General features: G+C 32.5%; 2 protein-coding genes across 2 annotated transcripts; one reads left to right on the forward strand and one right to left on the reverse strand.

The window, feature by feature from the left end:
• The first annotated feature begins 78 nt into the window (after window positions 1-78).
• On the forward strand, window positions 79-17,747 carry LOC149489434 (chymotrypsin-2-like). Its single transcript, XM_089714985.1, has 5 exons — window positions 79-100; window positions 14,378-14,558; window positions 16,471-16,717; window positions 17,100-17,249; window positions 17,568-17,747. Exons 1-5 carry the CDS (start codon window positions 79-81, stop codon window positions 17,718-17,720), a joined length of 753 nt encoding a protein of 250 aa, XP_089571111.1. The 3' UTR covers window positions 17,721-17,747.
• Window positions 17,748-18,403: 656 nt separating this feature from the next.
• LOC149489435 (chymotrypsin-2-like) lies at window positions 18,404-20,709 on the reverse strand. Its single transcript, XM_089714942.1, has 5 exons — window positions 20,613-20,709; window positions 20,153-20,327; window positions 19,423-19,669; window positions 18,934-19,080; window positions 18,404-18,636 (listed from the first exon to the last, which is right to left on the reverse strand). The coding sequence occupies exons 1-5, from the start codon at window positions 20,656-20,658 to the stop codon at window positions 18,460-18,462; spliced, it is 792 nt and encodes a 263-aa protein (XP_089571068.1). The 5' UTR covers window positions 20,659-20,709; the 3' UTR covers window positions 18,404-18,459.
• Window positions 20,710-22,027: the final 1,318 nt, after the last annotated feature.

A 22,027-nucleotide genomic window follows, 5' to 3' on the forward strand; every position in this document is an offset into this window, starting at 1 on the left:
CGTTAAGATTCGTGTATCGAGAGTGAGTTATGAGAGTTTTTCGAATTTTATCATAATTAATGCTAATGTGTGAGCGTAATGGGCATTGGCGTCGAAATTTGTAAGCGAATGTTTCGTCAATCGTCGAATATATCGTGTTGTCACCAGTCGATATATCAAGAAAACACTGCGTCGCAACTGTGGATTTCCATTTTACTATCCATTTTACATTCTCCATAACTAAATAAATGCAATTTTCACAAGAAATAATAGCAATAAATACCTACTTTATTTTTTTGTAAAAAATAATTTGAAGTAAATACCATATACCAATGGAGTCTCTTTTCGAAGATAGCGTTACTGTGATAGTTGATCCCACACTGTAATTATTCCATGGTGAGCTTCACCTTTTTATCAGCCACGCCATGGAACGTTATTGCTCTTATCTCGAAAATCCCCCCTGCGTATCTCATGCAGATGATTATAATACGTACTTTGATTTTGATTATAAAATAACATCAACTTATGATGTTGATAATTTATGAATTACACAATATTATGTATTAACTAGGTATAATCTTCTTCTCTTATATATAAAAATGAATCGCAAAATGTGTTGGTAAGCGCATAACTCGAGAACGGCTGAACCGATTTCGATAATTCTTTTTTTATTATATTCCTTGAAGTACGAGGATGGTTCTTATGTAGAGAAAACGTAAATATTATGTACCACGGGCGAAGCCGGGGCGGACCGCTAGTATATCATATTTCCATAAGTCCCTTGCTGCATTAGAGCATCAAAAGCTTTTAAAGCGTTTAGTTAGGTTTATATAACTAACTACATAATATTTACATAGCTCCCGGTGCACACTAAGCGTATTAGCACAGATTAGTAAATAGTTACTACGTTAGTATTGGTTTGAACCTTAATGATCTAAGGTTTGAACTTTGGTTTAAAGCTCAAATGGATATTTTACATAATGCAGGATATAATAATAGAATATTAAAAATATATTTTGTCACTGTTAAAGATTTTTTATCTGCAGTAATCATAAAAATTATGTAAAAATAAATATTATTTATTTTTATAAAACTAAAACATAACAATAAACTAGACTATAAGTACCATAGAAATAATAATTTAAAACAGTTTTCAGCGAAGTTAAAATACGCGTACAAAATTATCTATGTAAGTATATCGATTTTTCACATTGAAATGCGTACCTGAGTTGGAGCCGCGTCGCAAATAAAGTTAGGAGCGTGAAAACTGTTCAGAATTCAGTTCATTCATCATTCAAAGCCTTGTTTACAAGTTTTAAGGTGGGATTACTTAGGGTGGAATAATTATTAGTAAAAAATATTATATTATAGTAAATATTATGTTTTTTAACAGTAAGATTGTACTACTATAGCTATCGTATGGACTTAATAAATTGATTATTGATTCATATCTATAAATTCTATGGTTATTTACTTAAATTAATTTAGTTTATAAGATACGTTGATTCTTATTAATTCATAGAGTTATTAAATAAAAAGTAATCGTAATTTATTTTAAGGACAATGAAAGCTCGATAATAATAATATAATAAACGGTCGCTATAAATACCGTAGGGAAGAACTCAATAATAAAAATAAGATGAAAAGCAAATGCTCACGTTTGGCCATGATAACTTTTTTACAAATTATTTATTGAGTGTGTAAGGAATTTTGATATTTTCACTTGCGTCATGTAATCCCAATCTAATTTACCATAAAATATTATTCATGGTGCTGTGTTTATTTCAATTATATGCAATATTAAACAGCACGCAAGGCTATAAACTTTTATAAATAATCTTAAAACAATAGTAATAGCCTTCAGAGAAACCATTGTTGGGAGAATATTTGAAAAAAAAAGGTTTAGGTATAGTCTGCGTGCGTGATATTATGTTACCTACGTAATTGTTTTTATAAAATTTTACTGAATTAAATTTTAACCATAAAGACGTCATCTTACTTTATGAGGTCCAGAGTCCAGACAACATTTTTCGCCCAATCAACAATATTATGTGCGTAAAAGAGATAAAACAATAATCTTATATATAAAAATGAATCGCAAAATGTGTTGGTAAGCGCATAACTCGAGAACGGCTGAACCGATTTCGATAATTCTTTTTTTATTATATTCCTTGAAGTACGAGGATGGTTCTTATGTAGAGAACACGTAAACATGTACCACGGGCGAAGCCGGGGCGGACCGCTAGTAATTAATATAAACCATGGGGAATTGGTTTTAACTTTTATCATGTAAATTACTTAGCTGTTAGTCCCGATTCCGGTTAGATTTTTTTTAGTATTTTTAACATATTTTATTTACAACAAATCAAATAGGTACTACGTTCATCCCAAGTCCAACCGTTCTTGAGTTACAAATTAATACTAATGTAATAAATCTGTAGTTATTGTGCACCTATGTGCTACAACCACAGATACTAACATATTCAAATAATATTTTTTATGTAATCTGTGGACAACATGCAATGAAAATGTTACTAGCCAGTATTCAATGCGTAATTATTTTCCCGCCAACATGGAGGCCAAATAATCTTCGACAACGACCATTAAAAAATAGGTAAAATAAAACTATGCAACTAGTAATACCGGGTTAAATGGATTACACCGAAGCTCGCTGTAAATTTGAAATTGAGTTTTAAATCCGTAGCAAATCCCCGTCTTCAATTACTAAACGAATCCTCTGGAAAATCAAACACCAGTAAATTCTATTCTAAAGAACTTAAGTCAAAATGAACAATTATTTTTATCATTTTTTTCCTTATTAGTGACTAATGAGCGCAATCATTTTTATAATTTCATTAGTAGCTGTGCCCGTGACTTCGACCGCGTGGCAAAAGTAGCCTACTTTACTCCTCCTTAAAACAGCTATCTGTCTGTTAAAGTTCCGTCAAAATCTGTACAGCCATTCCACAGATAAGCCGGAGAAAACAGACGGCTATAAATTGTAAAAATATGTTATTTTGGTACATGTACCGTTATGTTCATGTACACACGAATTTAGTTTTAATATTAGTACAAACAGACACTCCTATTTTATTTTTTCTTATACATAATCTGAAAAAACCGCTCTGTTACAGTATATATTTACAGCCCCATAGTAATACAGATAATTCTTCGATTATTATGAGACTGTTGGACCGATCTTTAATCTGCATGCAATTTGCAAATACAAAAACAATCGTTCGAGTGGTTAATTGACAAGTTTTTATCAGAAAATGGATTGCTAGATCAATCTATGGTTGGGAATTTTGGATTAAGATTGATAAGTAGCATTGGCAGTTAATGGACCATTTATTTATTATTAACTTAGATCCCGAGGGTTCACTCGCATTTGGTTCAGATAATAGTTACCATTAATCATGTCTATAATAATCTATCTCTGTGTTAAATTTCATACAGAACTGCAAGTTTTTTTCGTGTGAAAGAGTAACACATATCCACAGGTATCCATATATATTTTTTATCCTCACAAATTTACGTTTTGAATATGTACATATTAATAACTAATGTTATGTTTCTTAACACACAAAAAAATCCTTTTCATCATGTACCTACTTAGTATTTTTTTTAATACAGGTTTTTTGATGATCTTAATTCTGCATTTTCTTATATTATAAAGCTGAAGAGTTTGTTTGAACACGCTAATCTCAGGAACTACTGGTCCGATTTGAAAAATTATTTCGGTGTTAGATAGCCCATTTATCGAGGTAGGCTATTAATAGATGATTAATAGGCTATATATAATTATCATCAAGCTAAGACCAACAGGAGCAGAGCAATGCGGGTGAAACCACGGAGCAAAGCTTTTGCATATTCTTAAATATTTTTCCATTTATACCTTCTACAACTAACTATCACTACATAGTATAAAACAAAGTCGCTTTCTGTGTCCTTATTTCCCTATGTCCCTTTGTATGCTTAAATCTTTAATACTACGCAACGGATTTTGATGCGGTTTTTTTTAATATATAGAGTGATTCAAGAGGAAGGTTTTAGTATATAATTTATTAGGTTTTAGACAAAGCGGGCGAAGCCGCGGGCGGTAAGCTAGTTTCTATCTATAACAGAGTTAAAAGTATTTGCAGGAAGTCTCACCGAAGTTTGCCGATTGGCTCTCGAGGGCAAAGTTTTTGATAGAATTGCGAAGTTAATAATACTTTCTGTGAGTTCTTACGATCGAAAACTAAGCTATGACAGCTGATAAATACATAGGTATTTCGTATAGTTTTGGTATCAATAGAGTCACGAATGTAGCTTGTAAAAACCAATCATTTCCTATGTTTACCCCATGCTTATGCAAAGTTTGCGCATCTGTTATTAAATTACTTTTAAATTAGTTCCTGAATTATTTTAATAGATAAGACTGCATATCATTATTTATGCTATTAGTTATTTAGTTGGAATACGCCATTTAATAAAGGGTCTAGAATCTCAATTGAACGGCTGATGACTGTGACATAAATCTATACTAACCGACTACAAAAGAAAAAAAAAAAATAACTGAATATCATGTCATAATATGAAAGAGCGATATTATTATAACTATTTTTATTTACCTAAAGCATTTAACAATAGAATTAAATGAATATATCACAAAATTCCGAGGGGAATATTTGCTAAGCCATGTACAATGAATATTGAAATTTTCGTAATAAAATATTCAGTTTACATCTTTTTAACATTGCCAATTCCAATAGAGTGGTGATCTTGGGATCTTTTTTTCTTGAATGACGACAAAATATTTTTTTTGTTGGTTTCGATTTTATTTTCAATTTTCAATTAAATCAATAGAATTAGTGTTTTTGCAAGCAAATATTTACTACGATCTTTCCAACAGTTGATGAAGTGATAATAAATTGAGAGGAATAATATTACGTACCTACTATAACTGTTTAGTTATCTGTGATTTGATTTTATATATTTTGGTAAACTTAGTTTACCGCCAAATCTGCTAGTTTGTAGGTAAGTAGTAGCTACATATCGATTTTATATTGTACGTTTCTTTAACCTACTTATTAAAAATAATTAATTTGATGACGACCAAATTTACACCTTCGATTAATTCATTATCCAAAATTCGTTCAGGAATTGCAAAAATAACAAATAACACAATCTCGTAAATAAATCCCCGTAATGTAGAGTACATGGGTTAATTATTTTGGGAGGCTCAGTGTAATGAACACCTACATAATTTGGGACAAGACATCAGCTCTAATTTAACTCGCAAATTGGACTTTCTTTCGTCTAATTAAGTCTACATAATGTGTAATGTAGGCAAGTTTTTGTTAATTAATTTTGGTGAGTCGTTATTATTTTATTATGCTTTCGTGTTTGAAGTAACCAAGAGGTAATCTAGATGCTTGTGATTTGTTGTTAGGTGATATTTTGTAGTTTTTATAGATTTATAAACAAAAATAAACTAATGAAGCCAAATAAAGGATTATGTTGCTACATTTTTAAATATTCTAATAGTGTATTTGTATAACTCTCCCGGGCAAAAACGTGCAAAAACTATCCCGGCCAAATCACTTTTTACTGCAAAAATCAGTCAAAAGCGGTTTCGACGGGCGCCTTAAGTTTTGACTGATACATACACCAAAATTTTTGTACTTAAAGTAGCGTTAGCTACTATTATATTATACTAATTATTCTGTGCTTAAACCTACATAAAATTAAGTATTAGTTCTAAAAATAACAGATTAACTTAGTCCTAAAAAAGTAGAGAAAGCTATAAAGAAAATCCATCAATGTTACAGTGATGAAAATTCCTATAAGTGTTTATTATATCTTATTGGGATCTTGATTCTTAGTATAATTTTTAAGATTAAAACTGATTAAAATGTAAGCTAAAAATAAACTGACATATATGATAACATTTATTTTATGAGAACAAACTTTTTACTTCATATAGTTTTTCGTAACTAATCAGGATAATGTTTACTACTTCTTTCTTACTACTTTCTTTAGTAGTGTCCCTGCTAGTTTAACTAAGAATTTAAATTTGTCTTCAGCGCTTGCAGAGTCTTTATTGAGGGATCACGTTGCTGAGTGTAACAAATTATTTGAATTGCGACACGTGACTGCTGATGAAATTGTTAAAAATTTTAAAACATTAAATTTAAAAAAGACATGTGATCTCTGGGGTATGTCTGTAAATTTAGTAAATAATATCATAGAAAACATTGCCAATCAACTAGCGTTTATATTTAATCAGTGTTGCGACTGTGGTATATTCCCGGATTTACTAAAGTTTAGCAAAGTTATTCCTTTATTTAAAAGTGGTGACCAAGAAGACAGTAATAACTATAGGCCAATTTCCATATTACCAACTTTGAGCAAAGTCTTCGAGAAACTAATTTTAAACCAATTAAATAGTCATTTTGCATCAAATGGTTTACTGCACGCCAAACAGTATGGTTTCACAAAGGGGCGCTCTACCACTGATGCCGGAGTAGCTCTTTTGTCACATATATACAAAGCATGGGAAAATTCAAAGAATGCTTTGGGGATATTCTGCGACCTTTCTAAGGCTTTCGACTGTGTAGAACATTCCACTCTATTACGGAAACTAAATTTTTATGGTATCAAAGGTTTAGCTCAGGATCTCATAGCTTCATATCTTCAGAACAGGGTACAAACCGTTGTCGTTAATGGAGAGAAATCTCGCGGTGCGCCGATTAACATAGGTGTTCCGCAGGGATCTATCTTAGGACCGTTTTTGTTCTTAGTGTATATTAATGACCTACCTTATTATTTGCAGGATATGTGTGAAATAGTACTGTTTGCAGATGACACCTCATTAATTTTTAATGTGGATAGACATGACACAAATGTTGACGAAGTAAACTCTGCTCTTTTACGCATATCCAATTGGTTTAATGCTAATAATTTACTATTAAATACAAAAAAAACAAATTGTGTAGAATTTATCCTCCCAAATGTAAAAAAGGTGAAAAGGAATATTATTTTAAACGGGGAGCTATTATACCCTGTGGAATCGACTGTTTTTCTTGGTTTGACACTAGATGAGAAGCTTCAATGGGGGGCCCATGTTACCACCACCGCTGCTAAGCTCAGCTCAGCTGCATATGCAGTTAGAAGAATAAGGCATCTCACCGATGAAGAAACAGCTAGATTGGTTTACTTTAGCTACTTTCATAGCATAATGTCCTATGGACTTCTGCTATGGGGCAGGGCTGCAGATATAGAAACTATATTTATATTACAGAAAAGAGCCATACGCTCTGTATATAATTTGCGTGCTCGAGACTCACTAAGAGATCTCTTTAAGAATACTGGTATCCTTACTGTACCGTCGCAGTATATATTTAATAATATTTTATATGTACATAATAACGCTTACTTACACACAAAAGTAGGAGATAGACATTGTTATGACACAAGAAACAGAAATAAAATTGAAATGCCATTATTCCGGCTAGCTAAAGTTAAAAATTCATTTATGGGCCAAGGTATACGCTTTTACAACAGAATTCCTCATAATATTAAAGAGCTTAGTAGTTCTAAATTTAAATCTTATATAAAAAATGTACTTGTCAAGAGAGCCTATTACAGTATTAAGGAATATATGGAAGATAAAAACCCATGGAGGGTTGTCGCGTAAAAACCACAGGACAGTTCTTTGGCATATTATGATAATATATTATGATATTACATATGTAATTTGTAAAATTGTAAATCTGACATGATTAAAAAGAGCAACTATGGAGTTTCTTGCCGATTCTTCTCCGTAGATACTGCTTTCCGAATCGGTGGTAAATGTTAAAAATATGTACTTAATGACGTTTCAAAAGTGCTTCTAGAAGAAGTCTAATTGAATAAATAAATGTTTGAGTTTGAGTTTGAGTTTACTTTACTACTTATGTAATAAACAACGTATTTGTAGTTGTGTGCACAATGAAATACTGAGATTGTGTTACAGAAAGTTCAGTAATAGCTTAGTTGGAAATACTTTCCTTTTAATGTTTTCTTCGTCTACCCTCACGCCGTTTTTCAAACTAGCCGTGGCGCACGTTCTTCTTTGTCTTATATGTTTTTCTTGTACATAGGCTATAATATCACCAAGTTATGTGAAAATGCGTTCAGTGGTTTTCTCGTGCAAGAGGAACAAACATACAGACATACATGATACACAAACGTTTACGATTATCATATTAGAACATCTTTAATTTGTAATTTACCCCCTAATAAAGGGGTTTCATTTTGAAAATCCGAGCAAAATCTCCTTGTTACGTAAGCTATCTATAGTAATATTATAAAGAGGAAAGGTTTGTAATTTATGTATGTAAGTATGTATGTATGGTTTTCACGCATAAACTACTGGACCGATTTCAAAAATTCTTTCACCATTAGAAAGTGGCTACATCTTTACTGAGCAACATAGGCTATATTGCATTTTCAAAAAAATTAAAGATCCTTACCAAAAATGCAATAACCCAAGGTGTAAAAAATTCCTTAATAAAAATTCTGTCATCGCGTGCGCTGCGGAATCTATTCCTTGAAGTACGAGGATGGTTCTTATGAAAAAAAAACGTAAACATGTAGTTACCACGGGCGAAGCCGGGGCGGACCGCTAGTATCTAATATAAGCGTTAGTCGATTTAATTGTTGTGATAAAGAACAATAGACATATAAAGAATACAAAACAATATTGACCTACGATAACATCACACCATACATACCATTTAGTAGATAAAAAAAAATGATTTAAAACTCTGATACGATGATAATAGTTGTATACGTAGTATATTATTATTAGTCTGTGATAATAGTAAGATAGCTTAACTCCAAGTTCCAACCGATTTCCGTACGATAAAACTAAATTCATCCATGGTACCATAGGTTAATCCATACGAAATTCACTATGTCATACGCATACATTGCTCCTTAGGCATGCGAAATTGGGTGCCAATATCTGTTCCGAAGAGCAATGTATTCTGATCAAATAAGTTTAACACATATTAAAGGGTCTGTGGATAGTTTAGTATTTATTATTATTGCAGTTACAGTACAAATGGTAATGGCACGTTGAAATGGAATAACGTGTAATTAGGAGAGATAAAAACATCGACCTTTGCAATTTGTTCGAGCGAAAATATCAGGTTTCGTTTCTAGAGATTTAGGTCAAAAGGGATAATGGATAATTGTATAGTAGACAGTAGTCATGTTTTGGGTTGTTTGCTCTGTGAATAATAATATAAATTAAGTAATGTTATGAAAATATTATATAAATATTATGTGTGTGAAATGTTATGAAAATATTTCGTATTTTTGGGACAAGCACGGAAGACTCAAAGAAAATGAATAATAAGAATCAAATTTTAACATGAATTGAAAATCATAACTATGAACAATAAATAAATAAAATCGAAATAAATAAGGTCCTTGACACACAATACAATTTTGCTATTTATATGATTAATTTAATATCATGTTAATCTATACTAATATTATAAAGCTGAAGAGTTTGTTTGTTTGGACGCGCTAATCTCAGTAACTACTGGTCCGATTTGAAAAATTCTTTGGGTGTTATATAGCCCACTTGTCGAGGAAGGCTATATATCATCACGTTAAGATGAGCGGAGGAATGCGGGTAAAACCGCAGGGCACAGCTAGTTAATAATACACAGTTTTGTAGACTGAAAGATAAAAGTACTTATATTCAAACCACACACATATTTAGTTAAATAAATTGAACTTTGTAGGAAGACAATAAACAACACAGCTTGATAATTGTTTGTATAAACTGATTTAAAATAAAAGTCGGGAAGAAGCAATCCTTTATGTTAAAGATACTGACGTTTGTTGTTTTTTATTAGCTGAAATTTCCTTTGAAGTGTGTTTTGAAAACTTTAGTAATTACTAGAGGTCCGCCCCGGCTTCGCCCGTGGTACATATTTCGCAATAAAAGGTAGCCTATGTCCTTTCTCGGGTATCAAAATATCTCCATACCAAATTTCATGCAAATTGGTTCAGTAGTTTAGGCGTGATTGAGTAACAGACAGACAGACAGAGTTACTTTCGCATTTATAATATTAGTATGGATTATGAAAAGGTGAAACTTGGTGGAAAATTCATATGTTATGAAATATTACAAAATAATATCTACCTATTTGGACTTAATTTAAATCGATCCTGCCTTATCGGGGATTAGTTGTAACACATATAAATTAAATTTATAATCTTCTTATATATAAAATTCTCGTGTCACAATGTTAGTCTGCATACTCCTCCGAAACGGGTGGACCGATTCTCATGAAATTTTCTGTGCATATCGGGTAAGTCTGAGAATCGGCCAACATCTATTTTTCATATGTACCACGGGCGAAGCCGGGGCGGACCGCTAGTAATAATAAAATTTATCTTAATATGGTGTCATAATTAATCTATAACGTTTTTATGGTATGGAATTTTCCAATGTTTTTATATTAAGAATTTAGTAGATTCTTCATATCTCGAATAGTTATTTAGACAGTTATAATAGTATTTATTTTTAATGCTGAAAAAAAATATGAGTTTTCAACAAAACGACTAGACTATGTTACAGTAGTCAGTATGAATTAATAGCTCCTATTAAACAATACACATAAATCAAACACATGATATTCTGACCTTTTCATTTAGTAATAACAGCATACATTTGTCATTAGTGGCCAATTCATATCAAACTACGACCCAAACATAGTTTTGTGATTTAGTTGATGTGTTCATGTTATCCATACCAATGTGCAAAAGCAAAAAGTAATTATAACTCTGCAGTTAATGTTTCAATTTTCAAACTTTTGAGTTATAGGTATTTAATTTTAATAAAAGAGATTTTTGGTGCTAATTAAGAGACAATCTATACATGTAATAAAATCGTAGGAAAGTCAAAACTGTACATTGAATATTTTTTTAAAATAATACTTGGGGCGTGATCTACACTATAGATATCGAAGCCAAAAATATAGTTTTAGAATTTTTGTCTGCTATCGCGCTAATCTCAGGAACCACTCTCTCGATTTGAAAAATGATTTCACAGTGAGATAGTCCATTTATCGAGGAAGACTAAGACCAATAGGAACGTAGCAATGCGGGTAAAACAGCGGAGCACAGCTAGTGCATACCATATTTTTCAATGGGAGAGTCCCAGTCTTATTAAAAGAAATCCACTTAAAAGTAAAATTCCAATACATTGCAATGAAAATAATTAACATGGAAATTGAAATGATGACGGGAAATGAAATTTGTGGTGACGTCTATCTATAATTATTTTTTAATTATTTAAAGTTAAGATACGTTTACATTGCATTATAAAATAAATAATATATGATGTTCTAATTAGTGTATTTCTTTAAATATAAATTCTATTACATCGGTAAATCTTCTCCTTTAATAAATAAAAGTCTCGTGTCACAGTGTTAGTTACCATACTCCTCCGAAACGGTTTGACCGATTCTCATGAAATTCTCATTTCAGGATTGTCATACGGTAGAAATAATAACGTTAATCGGATCTGCCATTATGTTCATAATAAATTGTTTTAATCATTGTAAAATACCTTTACTTTGTCAAGTTCGTTTAAGCATTATTAATTACTTATGTAGTAGTTGCTCATTGCATTTATTTTGTTCCTTTTATGTATATTTTCTAAATTATATTTGAACAGTATAAAATGTTTAAATTATTATTCCTTTGTTTTTTAATGATATTTGTTCAGGGTAAGTCTGTGTTCATTTAAGTCCATTAAAGTTATGAAAGTGTGTTTGTGTGTCCATCTCTCACGCCACAATACAGCAATAGTGTGAGGTAATACATTATGCTTTGCCAAGTTTTGTCTATGAATAGAAAGGCTCGATGATTGGAACGCACTGAGAAGTGTTACCCTTTGCACAGTGTTGATGCTTTACTTAGGGAAGTACTGTTTGTGAATACGGGTGTAAGAGGTAAGAGATTTATTGGCAAGTGACTTGAGTTTCATAATTATTCGTTCTTCGGAGACTTACAGGAGAAGGTTGGCTTTTAAATTGTATGGATATATTTTATCATCGATGAGCATTGAGCATGTCTTGGTATACTCTAATAAAAGAATATTATTTGTAACTTTTTGGTGTGTTTTACTTATCTATACAATGATAGAAGTCAGGCCATGATTTTACATAATGTGTACCTGACAAGCGCAATAATTTACCTACATTCCCTAAAATATTAAAATTCCATACTTATAGTTTTATAATTATGTACTTATTTTACACAAATACAGCTTCGTATTAACCACTACTGTGGTATAATATTACATTATAATAATAACCCGCAGGACACCTTGTGGCGGGGTGTCGGGGAGTAGCGACCCCGCGGGAACCGAGTGCTCCCGGGGGAGGCCCCTGTCTTCATCTCCGGCTCGCCTTCACCGGCCGGTCGGAGTGAAGCCTGACGAGGACAGGACCCCCACCTCTGGCTTGCCTTAACCGGCCGGCCAGAGTGGAGTCGCGAGAGCTTTTAGCTCGAAGGGTGGATGCGAAGCGTAAGTGGCGAGTGGGCACGTGATGCTGGACCCTCAGGGAGCGCGTGATCGTAGTTTAAAGTCCAGGGACGCCTCTCCACCCTTAGCTGCTCACAATATGTTGCCCCCTTGTCGCACTATTGCAGCGACTTATTTCGGGGGCCCATACAGTGAGAGGGCGAGTCACCACCTGCCAACAATTTTTTGCTATATCTTAGTAGAAAGGCAGGTGCCATAGTCTTCCATAGTCCTTAATTCCGGTCCATTAACATCCCATTCCATAGCCCAGTTTATTTTGTTTCCTTCTCTTGCAATAGTCCTACATCGGCCGCGGACTGCCCAGGGCTGTATCTCTATAGTGCAGTCATGGGCAGGCTGCGGCTGGTGTCTCACAACACAGTAAAGTTCTCGAAAGGGCCTCTGCGTGTTGGATCCGTGTCCCCACGTAAGCCTTCCAAAGGACCGGGTACCTTCCTTATGATGGTACCCGAGTATTATGGAATTGAGATACATAATATAATAATAAAATGATAATTATCTATGGTATGACGTATCTCACAAGGGGGCACGGTTCACCTTATCAAATCATATCATTATCAATTCCGACGGCCCCTTGGGTCATGTTATATCCGTCTTGTTGGGGGTATATCACTATAGTGTGTTGAGAATTATGAGTAATAATAAAAAGTAAAAATCTTGTAGTAGATATATTAAGTAATTTCATGACTTGCTTTTGAAGTAGTGATAGCCATTTACGACTTCAATTTTTATCAACTGATAAATAAGCAAAGATTAGTATTTGGCTATTAGTAGGTACATAAATTGTTTGTTCGTTAAGAAAACATCCAAGAAACACTTGTTTGGGTAGGTATAGACTTTCCCAGTGCCTAGCAGTTGTCCCACCGTCAAGAGGACTCATAAGATTAACTTTTTGATATAGGTTTTAAGGTTGAAGGTAGTATTAAGTATTGTGAAAAATTCAGATAAATTAGTTTTTTTATATACAAATAAATTAATTAAATTTTGGTAGTTAACCTTATCTCTTAATAGCATGTTTTAATTTTTTCCTACAACCAGCATGTCTAGTTTATGCAAATTAATAATAAATTGCTTTTTTTTTCATTTGCCAACATTGTGAATTGAATAATACCAATAAATATGGAAATGTTATAATAAATATGAAAAAGTTTTTTAACGTACAGCCTAACGTTAAAAAACTTTATAAGGTATAAATTTATAAAGAATAGAAAAAATTCGATCACGAGGCGGGACTCGAACCCGCATCCTTTCGCGCCCGTCTGGGGCGGATGCCTGACCAATTCACCCACCAGAGGAAATTGCTCTGGCGGGTCACGAAAAGCATTTGAATGCCATAAAACTATATAGTACTACTAACTACTACATAATGCCATAAAAATATCAATTTCAACTTTATAAGGTTTAAATAAATCCTATTGTAACTTTGTAAGTATAAATGTGACGATCTAACTATGGAGAAAGATTGCTTATCCATTTTACTATAATTATGGAGGAGGATTCTTAATAGAGCAATTTCCTGAAAAAAATCTTATATTCCTTTTAGGCTCTGCAAAATAGAACACGTACCTACTTAGCGCGCAGTAAGAAATAGTATTCCACAAAAATTTCCACTTCCCTTTTCGGTCAATAAAGGTTCAGTACGAATAAACTAAAAAATCAGTCAATTTATGACCATGTAAAGCGATGCTTAATCTTAATTTATATTATTAGTACACGTCCTATTTACCCTTTGGGTACGAAACACTAAAAATTACATTTCAATTCATTCACTTTGTAATCTTGCTTAATAATTAATTACAGGGAAGCCTAGATCAATACACCGGACCTTCCCACCGTCCACCAAGATTGTTGGTGGTGATAACGCGCCAAAAGGAGCGATTCCATACCAAGCGTCCCTGAGGCAGCTATCTAACGCCCACTTTTGTGGTGGTGCAATATTGAATAAACGATGGATTTTAACAGCTGCACATTGCGCTGTAGAGTAAGTAAGGAAGATAGTTATTTGTGAACAAAAAACTAAATTGCCTTTAAATGGTCAGAATTTGAGAGAATTTTAAGGGGTCCATAACGTACTAGCTTTCAAATAAACAAAGAATGATCAAAATGGCTTTACCAATTCGAAAGTTCTGGGGTAACAAACACAAAAAATACAGTGGAATTGAGAGCCTCCTCTTTTTATGAAGTCGGTTGAAAATGTCTGCAAAAAAATTAACAAATTAACAATATTAAAGTCTCTCGTAACGACTACTTTTTAAAAAAGGATGGATTGAAATAAATAAACGAAAATCTTCTTTCTTCGTTTATGAAATTAAAATGCAAACTTCTCAAAGGGTTCATGAATTTAAATTAGATATAGTAACTTTTAATTTTAGCACGATTTGAACTAGATATAATATATATATTGAATTACATATAGTTTTGTGGATGAGAGTTAATATTATAGTGCGACAAAACTTTATACTGCACTCCTTTATATTAAAACGCAGTGGGATTTATTGTACCTATGAAATGTTTATGGTTGTTTTTGCTTAAAGATGAATTTGTAATAAAAAGTATGTCAGTAATACGTGGTGCTAAGCATGACCCAATGAATTTTTCAATTTTCAAAATTCAGTTTCAATGAAATAAAATACCTATTAAAGCCGGCTACTCACCTACCTGCTGCAGGGGCAATATTGCAAACAATCTCGGTTGGTCGACGGTCGGAGCAATTTCAGTTGTTCTCTAAATTGCCCCTGCAAGCCTATACACATCACAATTATGGAGCCAATTAAGGGTCAAATTCCAATATTAAAAAAAATATTGCCTCTGCGGCAGGTAGGTGAGTAGCCGGTTTAAGAATCGTTTTAAAGTCATATTGTGTCGCCTAATCCACTAGTATTTTAAAAGTTCGTATTTCCTAAACATCACATCCATTTCAATACATCGCGAAGTTTTTTAATAGATTATTCTATTTTCACGGGACTTTATGCATCTCGTTGTGAAACTATCACCTACTTAATAGTTTCTAAGAATAAAATGAATATCAATCTTACTTATACGTGCATTTGTGTGTTCAGACACATTGTATCGCTTTCTGTTGTAATGGATAAATGATACAGGGTATGGCATCTCATATTTCAACCACGGTCGTTATTTAGGTCAGTTGTTTTCGCCTATTGTGGGAAATTATCATCGGGGAGATAATATCAACAAAAAATAATTATAGATTTGAACCATTTATCATCACAATATTCTTGAACAAAGTTCCATTTATATAAAATATCTGCCTGTAATTCATAGAAAGATTTTCATGTGTTTTTCACCAATAGACATAGTGAAGTGATATCCGAGATTAAAATTTTAAATTATATTAATGAAAATAAAGCCAAAGGTATATTATGCAATTTATATCGATATTTGCTCATCAAGTTCGTCTTTATATTTCAAGCTCCAATGAAAATAGAAAATAGAAATCCTTAGCTTTACTATTCTGATAGCACATCTTATTGAGATTGAGCGACACTCATCCCTAAAAAGCTATAGCTGCACTTTCTTTATAGAACAGCAATTTATATGGATATTGAGATTATTTTTGGTATCGTATATTTATTGTAATGTCAGTATTACCAAAGATATAGGAAACGTACATAACTGTATTTAAGTAGAGTTTAGACTTTTAGAGGATCTTCTCACGAAAAATCTACTTATCATTTTCTAAGTTATTGGCTAATGTGTCACTCTAGAAACAGAATTTTATTTATTTTTCCCATATTTCCTAATAAAATCTAATCATTGTTTTAATAGCAGTATTATAAAAGTTATGCAGAGTGCCTTTAAATTAAACGTTGCAGGGTAAATTACATTATATGAAACCTCAATTTCTTATATTGATACTTCTATGAAATTTTTAGGTTCTCCGCCGAAACCATCAAAGTAGTTGTAGGATCTAACCAACTAGTGGGTGACGGACAACCATACGATGTAGAAAAAGTCATTATCCACGAGGATTACGATGATATAAAAATTAAAAATGATATAGCTCTTATCAAAGTTTCTACGGACATTAAGTTCAGTGATAAGGTCCAGCCAATTGCTTTACCAACTAAGAATACGAAACCAGGAGCGAATGTTTTGCTATCTGGATGGGGACGTGAAGAGGTAAGTGGAGTTTTTTAGACAGAAAACAATTTGTATAACAAATAACTATATTTTGTTGGTGTGTTAACGTTCTGTACAAAGGGAATGTAATAGTTTAAAATAAGAGCAATCATCGTATCTATCGTAAATAAAAAAAATGTAAACTGTCGTAACCATAGGTCGTAACCATTTTAAAATACATATACTGTACTGAAACGATTTGAGTTTTCAATCGAGTTTCAAGGTATCGTCACGTCATGGAATAAGGCGACGGTATCTTAGAATCTTGCCAGAGAAGTTTCACTTCTGACACATACATGTCAGAGTGGTGAAGCTCGGCACACACGGTCTTTTTTAATAATTTAATAAATTTCGCTCTTCACGTGTTTTTGTACTCTTTCAGGATGGCGACGTAGCAATTCCTAACGATCTACAAATGATCAACCAAACTGTAATAAGTGTTCTGTCATGTAAAATAGTTTTCACAAATATAAATGAGATCGTTGATACTGAGATGTGTACTCTTACTATTAAAGGAAATGGCTCTTGTCAGGTATAAACATTTTTTGATTTTATAAATGAAAACATCGAATTTAATTATGATAAGTTAATATTGTTAATAATGATATTTTTTATAATCATGTACTGGGTGAAGTTATTCTGAAATAGTTCTCTTAATATGGACACAGTTTAAACATAACATGAAGGAAAGATGGCGAAAAACATCAAAACTGATGGTCTTTTTAATTTAACTGATTTACCTGTTGTATATTTACGTTTCTAAGCAATATGTGATATTCATAAGTAAAATTATCTTCTTTTGAAGTTAGTTAAATATCAATCTAATACAATCGCTTATATTTATTTCTAGGGAGATTCCGGCGGGCCTCTAGTAGAAGATAATGCAGTAGTTGGCATAGTTTCATGGGGTTTGGGCTGTGAAGACAAAGCTCCAGATGTCAACACTAGAGTTTATTCCTTTGTCAATTGGATTAAAAAACATATTTCTAAAGATATGAATTGACCATTTTGATAATGTATTTAGATTGTAGATGGCTTATCGCAAGATCTACATTATTTACTTTGTATAAGTATTGAATTTCTTTTATAGGTCCTTTATCTGTAATATCATATTGATTTACGTGCTTAATAATAAACATGCTAGGATTTTAATATCCAGTAATCTTCCTTAACATGTCGGATAAGTTAATTTTTTCCTTTTCTTGTAATCTTAAAGTAATTACGCAGTGTTTTTTATATGACGTCATCATTGTTATACATTGTTATATTGACATTAATTAAATTGGAATTTAATTAAAATGCTGTTTTATTTTACCAGTATTCCAAATACTGACAGCAAAGGCCCTAAAGGTCAAGTACCCTTTTATGATTCGGAAAAAGGAACCGACTTTTCCTTTCATTTTAAATGTTGAATGCTCTTAGCGTCATACGAGATACTCTTTATTTGAAAATGTTCTCAAAAGAGGAATTAATTCGCCAGTTTGTTTCGGTTCTAGCAAAGCAATTTTAGGAATGCACGTTGTTGATACTTGTATGCGAATTCACACTTTTATAGTATTGGCTTCTAGTATTTCGGAAAGAGTAAAATAGTAATTGATAGAGGAATAATGAATATGTTCAATATTGATAACACAGATCAGCAAAAACCCTCGTTTAAACATATTGAGAAAGAGTAAAACTTCAAACTTTAAAAAGTCACAATATACATTTATTTTAAAACAATTCATAACATTAAAACATTCTTAGTCTTGTTTTGTAGTAGCTTCTTCAGGTTCTTCATCAGTTATGTTATCCTGGATCCAATCAAGGAACGAGTAAACCCTGGTGTACACGTCTGGGTAGCCACGAGCGCAGGGCATCCCCCAGGAGACGATCCCCACCACGCGGCTATTTTCCACTAAAGGACCACCAGAGTCACCCTGAAAAGTCATAAATTGAGTATTTTACGAAGATATTGCCAGTTTTAGGGCATTTCAGAAGTTTAGGTAAAGGTGTGATTAGTTTTGATTGGAGAAAATTATAAATTGGCTATCTGACACTACGTAGAATCTAGTATAGTAGAAATATAAGAGCTGTGTATAAAACTATTGCCGTTTTCCGATATTGTTCTACAAAATATTTATGGAAATTATTATAAAAACTCCTAGTATGTTTGTATCTGTAGTCTGAACAAATATATATTTTATGGTCTTTTTCATCGTTTATACATAACTTACATGGCAGGCTCCTTCTCCAGCTTTAGTTAGCGAGCAAATTTGTGTTTCAAATACAGGGTTTATATCATCAAATCTGTTCTGGCAGTCATCTACGCTTAGTGATGTCACATTAATCATCTGCAGGTGATTGGGTAAATTGCCTGGATACTGTAAAACATGAAAAATTATATAATCAATTTAATTACTGTATTATAGTGTCGGAACTAATATTATAGTGGTGTAAAATAGTACTTATGCTAAAAATTCAAAATGAACTAGTTAGAGAAATTAAAATGTGACCGGAACAGACGAAAAGCGCGGAACAACCAAACAAAAAAAGTATCGTCTTTATTGTCGGTTATTGCATACAATGATTGATGAGAAAACGATTTTCTGAAGTCGATTAACAAAGCTTGGCTTTGTTTGTATAGAAAATTAATCAAAGAAATAAATTGGCATATGCACTGCACATGTAGAAGCTCTTAAAAGCGGGGCTAGCTTATATCTTACCGACAATCTTCCCCATCCAGTCAGCAGTAACTCAGCCTGGGCTCCCGTATTGGCTTCAGGCAGTTCTATCGGCTGTACACGGTCAGAGAACTCGATGTCTTCAGTGACTTTCACCACACTGATATCGTTCTGAATTAGTCCAGCATCATAATCCTTGTGAACGATGATTTTCTCAACTGAATACTTTTGTCCACCTTTTACGAGGCTGTTTGTGCCGACTATTACTTTCATGGATCTTGGAGTTGAGCTGAAAGATGACTTGGTATTACGCTTCACCCTAAAGCGCGTCACACACGGTGAAGATGCTATAATATTTTATCTTAAGATACTGTAATATTAAATATATATAGGAATAGTTCTGAAGTTGTGAATATGGATGCAAATTACTACATATGTATTATAAAATAAAAAGTCTGTCTGTCTATTCACTTATAAACTAATTCTCTGATATTCATTATATTTCATCAATACTGCAATACATAACGTAGTTCTCGAGAATGGTTTCGGTAAATAATTTGTTAAGTTTTAGAAAACGCGGGTGAAGCAGCAATCTGGTGTTTTATGAAGTTTAAATATTGGAATTTCTTCAAGCGAAGAGTGAACCGGTACCTACTAGAGAAGTGTGTGCCATCTTTGACTACATTTTAGCTTTCCATCAGGCGAGATTGTGGTCAAGCGCTTCCCTATCTTCAATAAAAAAAAATTCTAATCTAATAAAATAAGAACTTACCCAACAGTACAATGTGCAGCTGTCAATATCCATCTCTCGTTCAAAATGGACCCGCCACAGAAGTGAGATCCATAAAAATTACGCAGTGACACCTGGTATGGTATACCCCCATCTGGGGCGTCTTTACCCCCTACTATTCTCGGTACATATCCAGGAATAATACGAAGAATAGCTCCTGTTGTAATTAAATTGAATAAATCATTATAATATACGTTTATTATGTGATAAATGGTGATATGAGATACTTAATCGATAAATTTTCTATGTTAGTAGAATTGTTTGAATTGGGGTTTGAATAACATTAAGCTTATCAAAACTACAGTTCTTCGCAAGTATGGTATATGCGTAGTATTTAATGGTAATGATAATATATCCTTTTGTATAATATTAAGTTATAAGGATGAGGTGTATTCTATAAATAGGCTTTTTGAATAAAGCAAAAGTAAAAAAGAAAACTTACCTTGCACGTAACATATTGTTACAAATAATATAACGTATTTAAACATTTTACACAAATATGCCTTCTGGATATGACACTACACAATGAATTGAATGAACTGCTTTTATAGTAATTAATATCAGATAATTTGAAGCAGGTCAAAATACTTGAATTTAATCTCAGGAACCAAAACTATCCACTTGTGTATTTCAAGAGGATATTTTGTCCTACAAAGTATTACATATTGATTTACAATATCTCGTTATATAGGAAATTATTTTCACTATATTGATTTTAAGACTACAGATATTGTAATTTGCTTTGATTTTTTTCCAAGATAAGTTTCTTTTTTCATACTTTATATTATCATGTGTTTGTTGTCTTCGAATAAAATAATATTCAAATTACCTATTTATAATGAAAACTTACATCAATTAAAACAAAGGAAACATATAATTTAAACTACATCGTTAACTAACAACTGAAAATCATTCACGCAAGAAAATGGCAAACATGCTAGCGTTCATAAAGTTGTAATAATTGGCGGTGTGTATAATTGTTAACAATGGTGAGCCATCTTGGAAATTTTGGATGGGATGGGAAGGAACACAATGGAAGATATGTATATTGTGTGAGTCCGATCGATTCTCTTTTCACATCGAAGTAATTTTGGCAGTAGGATGTTGAAGCAATTGGTCTTTAATGCTTATATCTATATTGTAGTTATTTCTCTAGTGACTGATTTCAAAGGAAGTAAAAGAAAAGTTTTCACAACACATAATTACAGCTAGGCTCATTAACAAAATTATTACGTATTCTTTGCTGATATACGAGTGTAACATTAATTATTATTTGACTCGTACGCTTTTAAAACGAGATCAATCTCATAAGAAAGAAAGAAAGAAAGAAACATTCATTTATCAAGGACAGCACAACACACACACACACACACACATAAATAAACCGTAAAAGTTAAATAGGAAAACACCACAACAAGAAATAGCAACAACAATAGAGGTAACCAGCGCTGTTTTTCAGTGCCCCTTTATAATTAAGGTTTCGAGTTGGGACGAAAGGAGTAACCTACGTAACAGTGAATAATAAATTGTAATTCAAGTTGAGGAATAAGTGTACAGTAGTTTTATTCGTCCCTGAAGATTGCATCTTCGGATGCCGAAAGCACGTTCTATACGAGTCTAGGTGTTAATTTATAAATTACAGTTTAAAACTTTTATTGAAGTACCATGCAAGATTCGTTTATTTCACAGCTCTTTGCTAATTCCAACTATGTAAACACGTGTATATAGAACAATTAGCTATCTCCAGGATTAATTCTTAAGTAAACGTATGCCCATTTAAGCGTAATACGTTGAGAGTATACCATCACTTGACTAGGCTACCACTTGAAGCGATGTAACTCTATTATATAATTAGCT

Source organism: Colias philodice, chromosome 3 (assembly GCF_061535455.1).
Source record: "Colias philodice isolate Cphi_HAF_F1 chromosome 3, ilColPhil1 Martin Lab GWU primary, whole genome shotgun sequence".
Taxonomy (NCBI): Eukaryota; Metazoa; Arthropoda; class Insecta; order Lepidoptera; family Pieridae; genus Colias; species Colias philodice.

Coding starts and splice junctions, on each gene's coding strand:
- LOC149489434 (XM_089714985.1), top strand. CDS start 79: ATGGGCATTGGCGTCGAAATTT. Junction 14,559..16,470: donor GCTGCACATTGCGCTGTAGA/GTAAGTAAGGAA, acceptor TGAAATTTTTAG/GTTCTCCGCCGAAACCATCA. Junction 16,718..17,099: donor CTGGATGGGGACGTGAAGAG/GTAAGTGGAGTT, acceptor GTACTCTTTCAG/GATGGCGACGTAGCAATTCC.
- LOC149489435 (XM_089714942.1), bottom strand. CDS start 20,658: ATGTTTAAATACGTTATATTATTTGTAACAATATGTTACGTGCAAG. Junction 20,328..20,612: donor AACAATATGTTACGTGCAAG/GTAAGTTTTCTT, acceptor TAATTACAACAG/GAGCTATTCTTCGTATTATT. Junction 19,081..19,422: donor CTGGATGGGGAAGATTGTCG/GTAAGATATAAG, acceptor CATGTTTTACAG/TATCCAGGCAATTTACCCAA.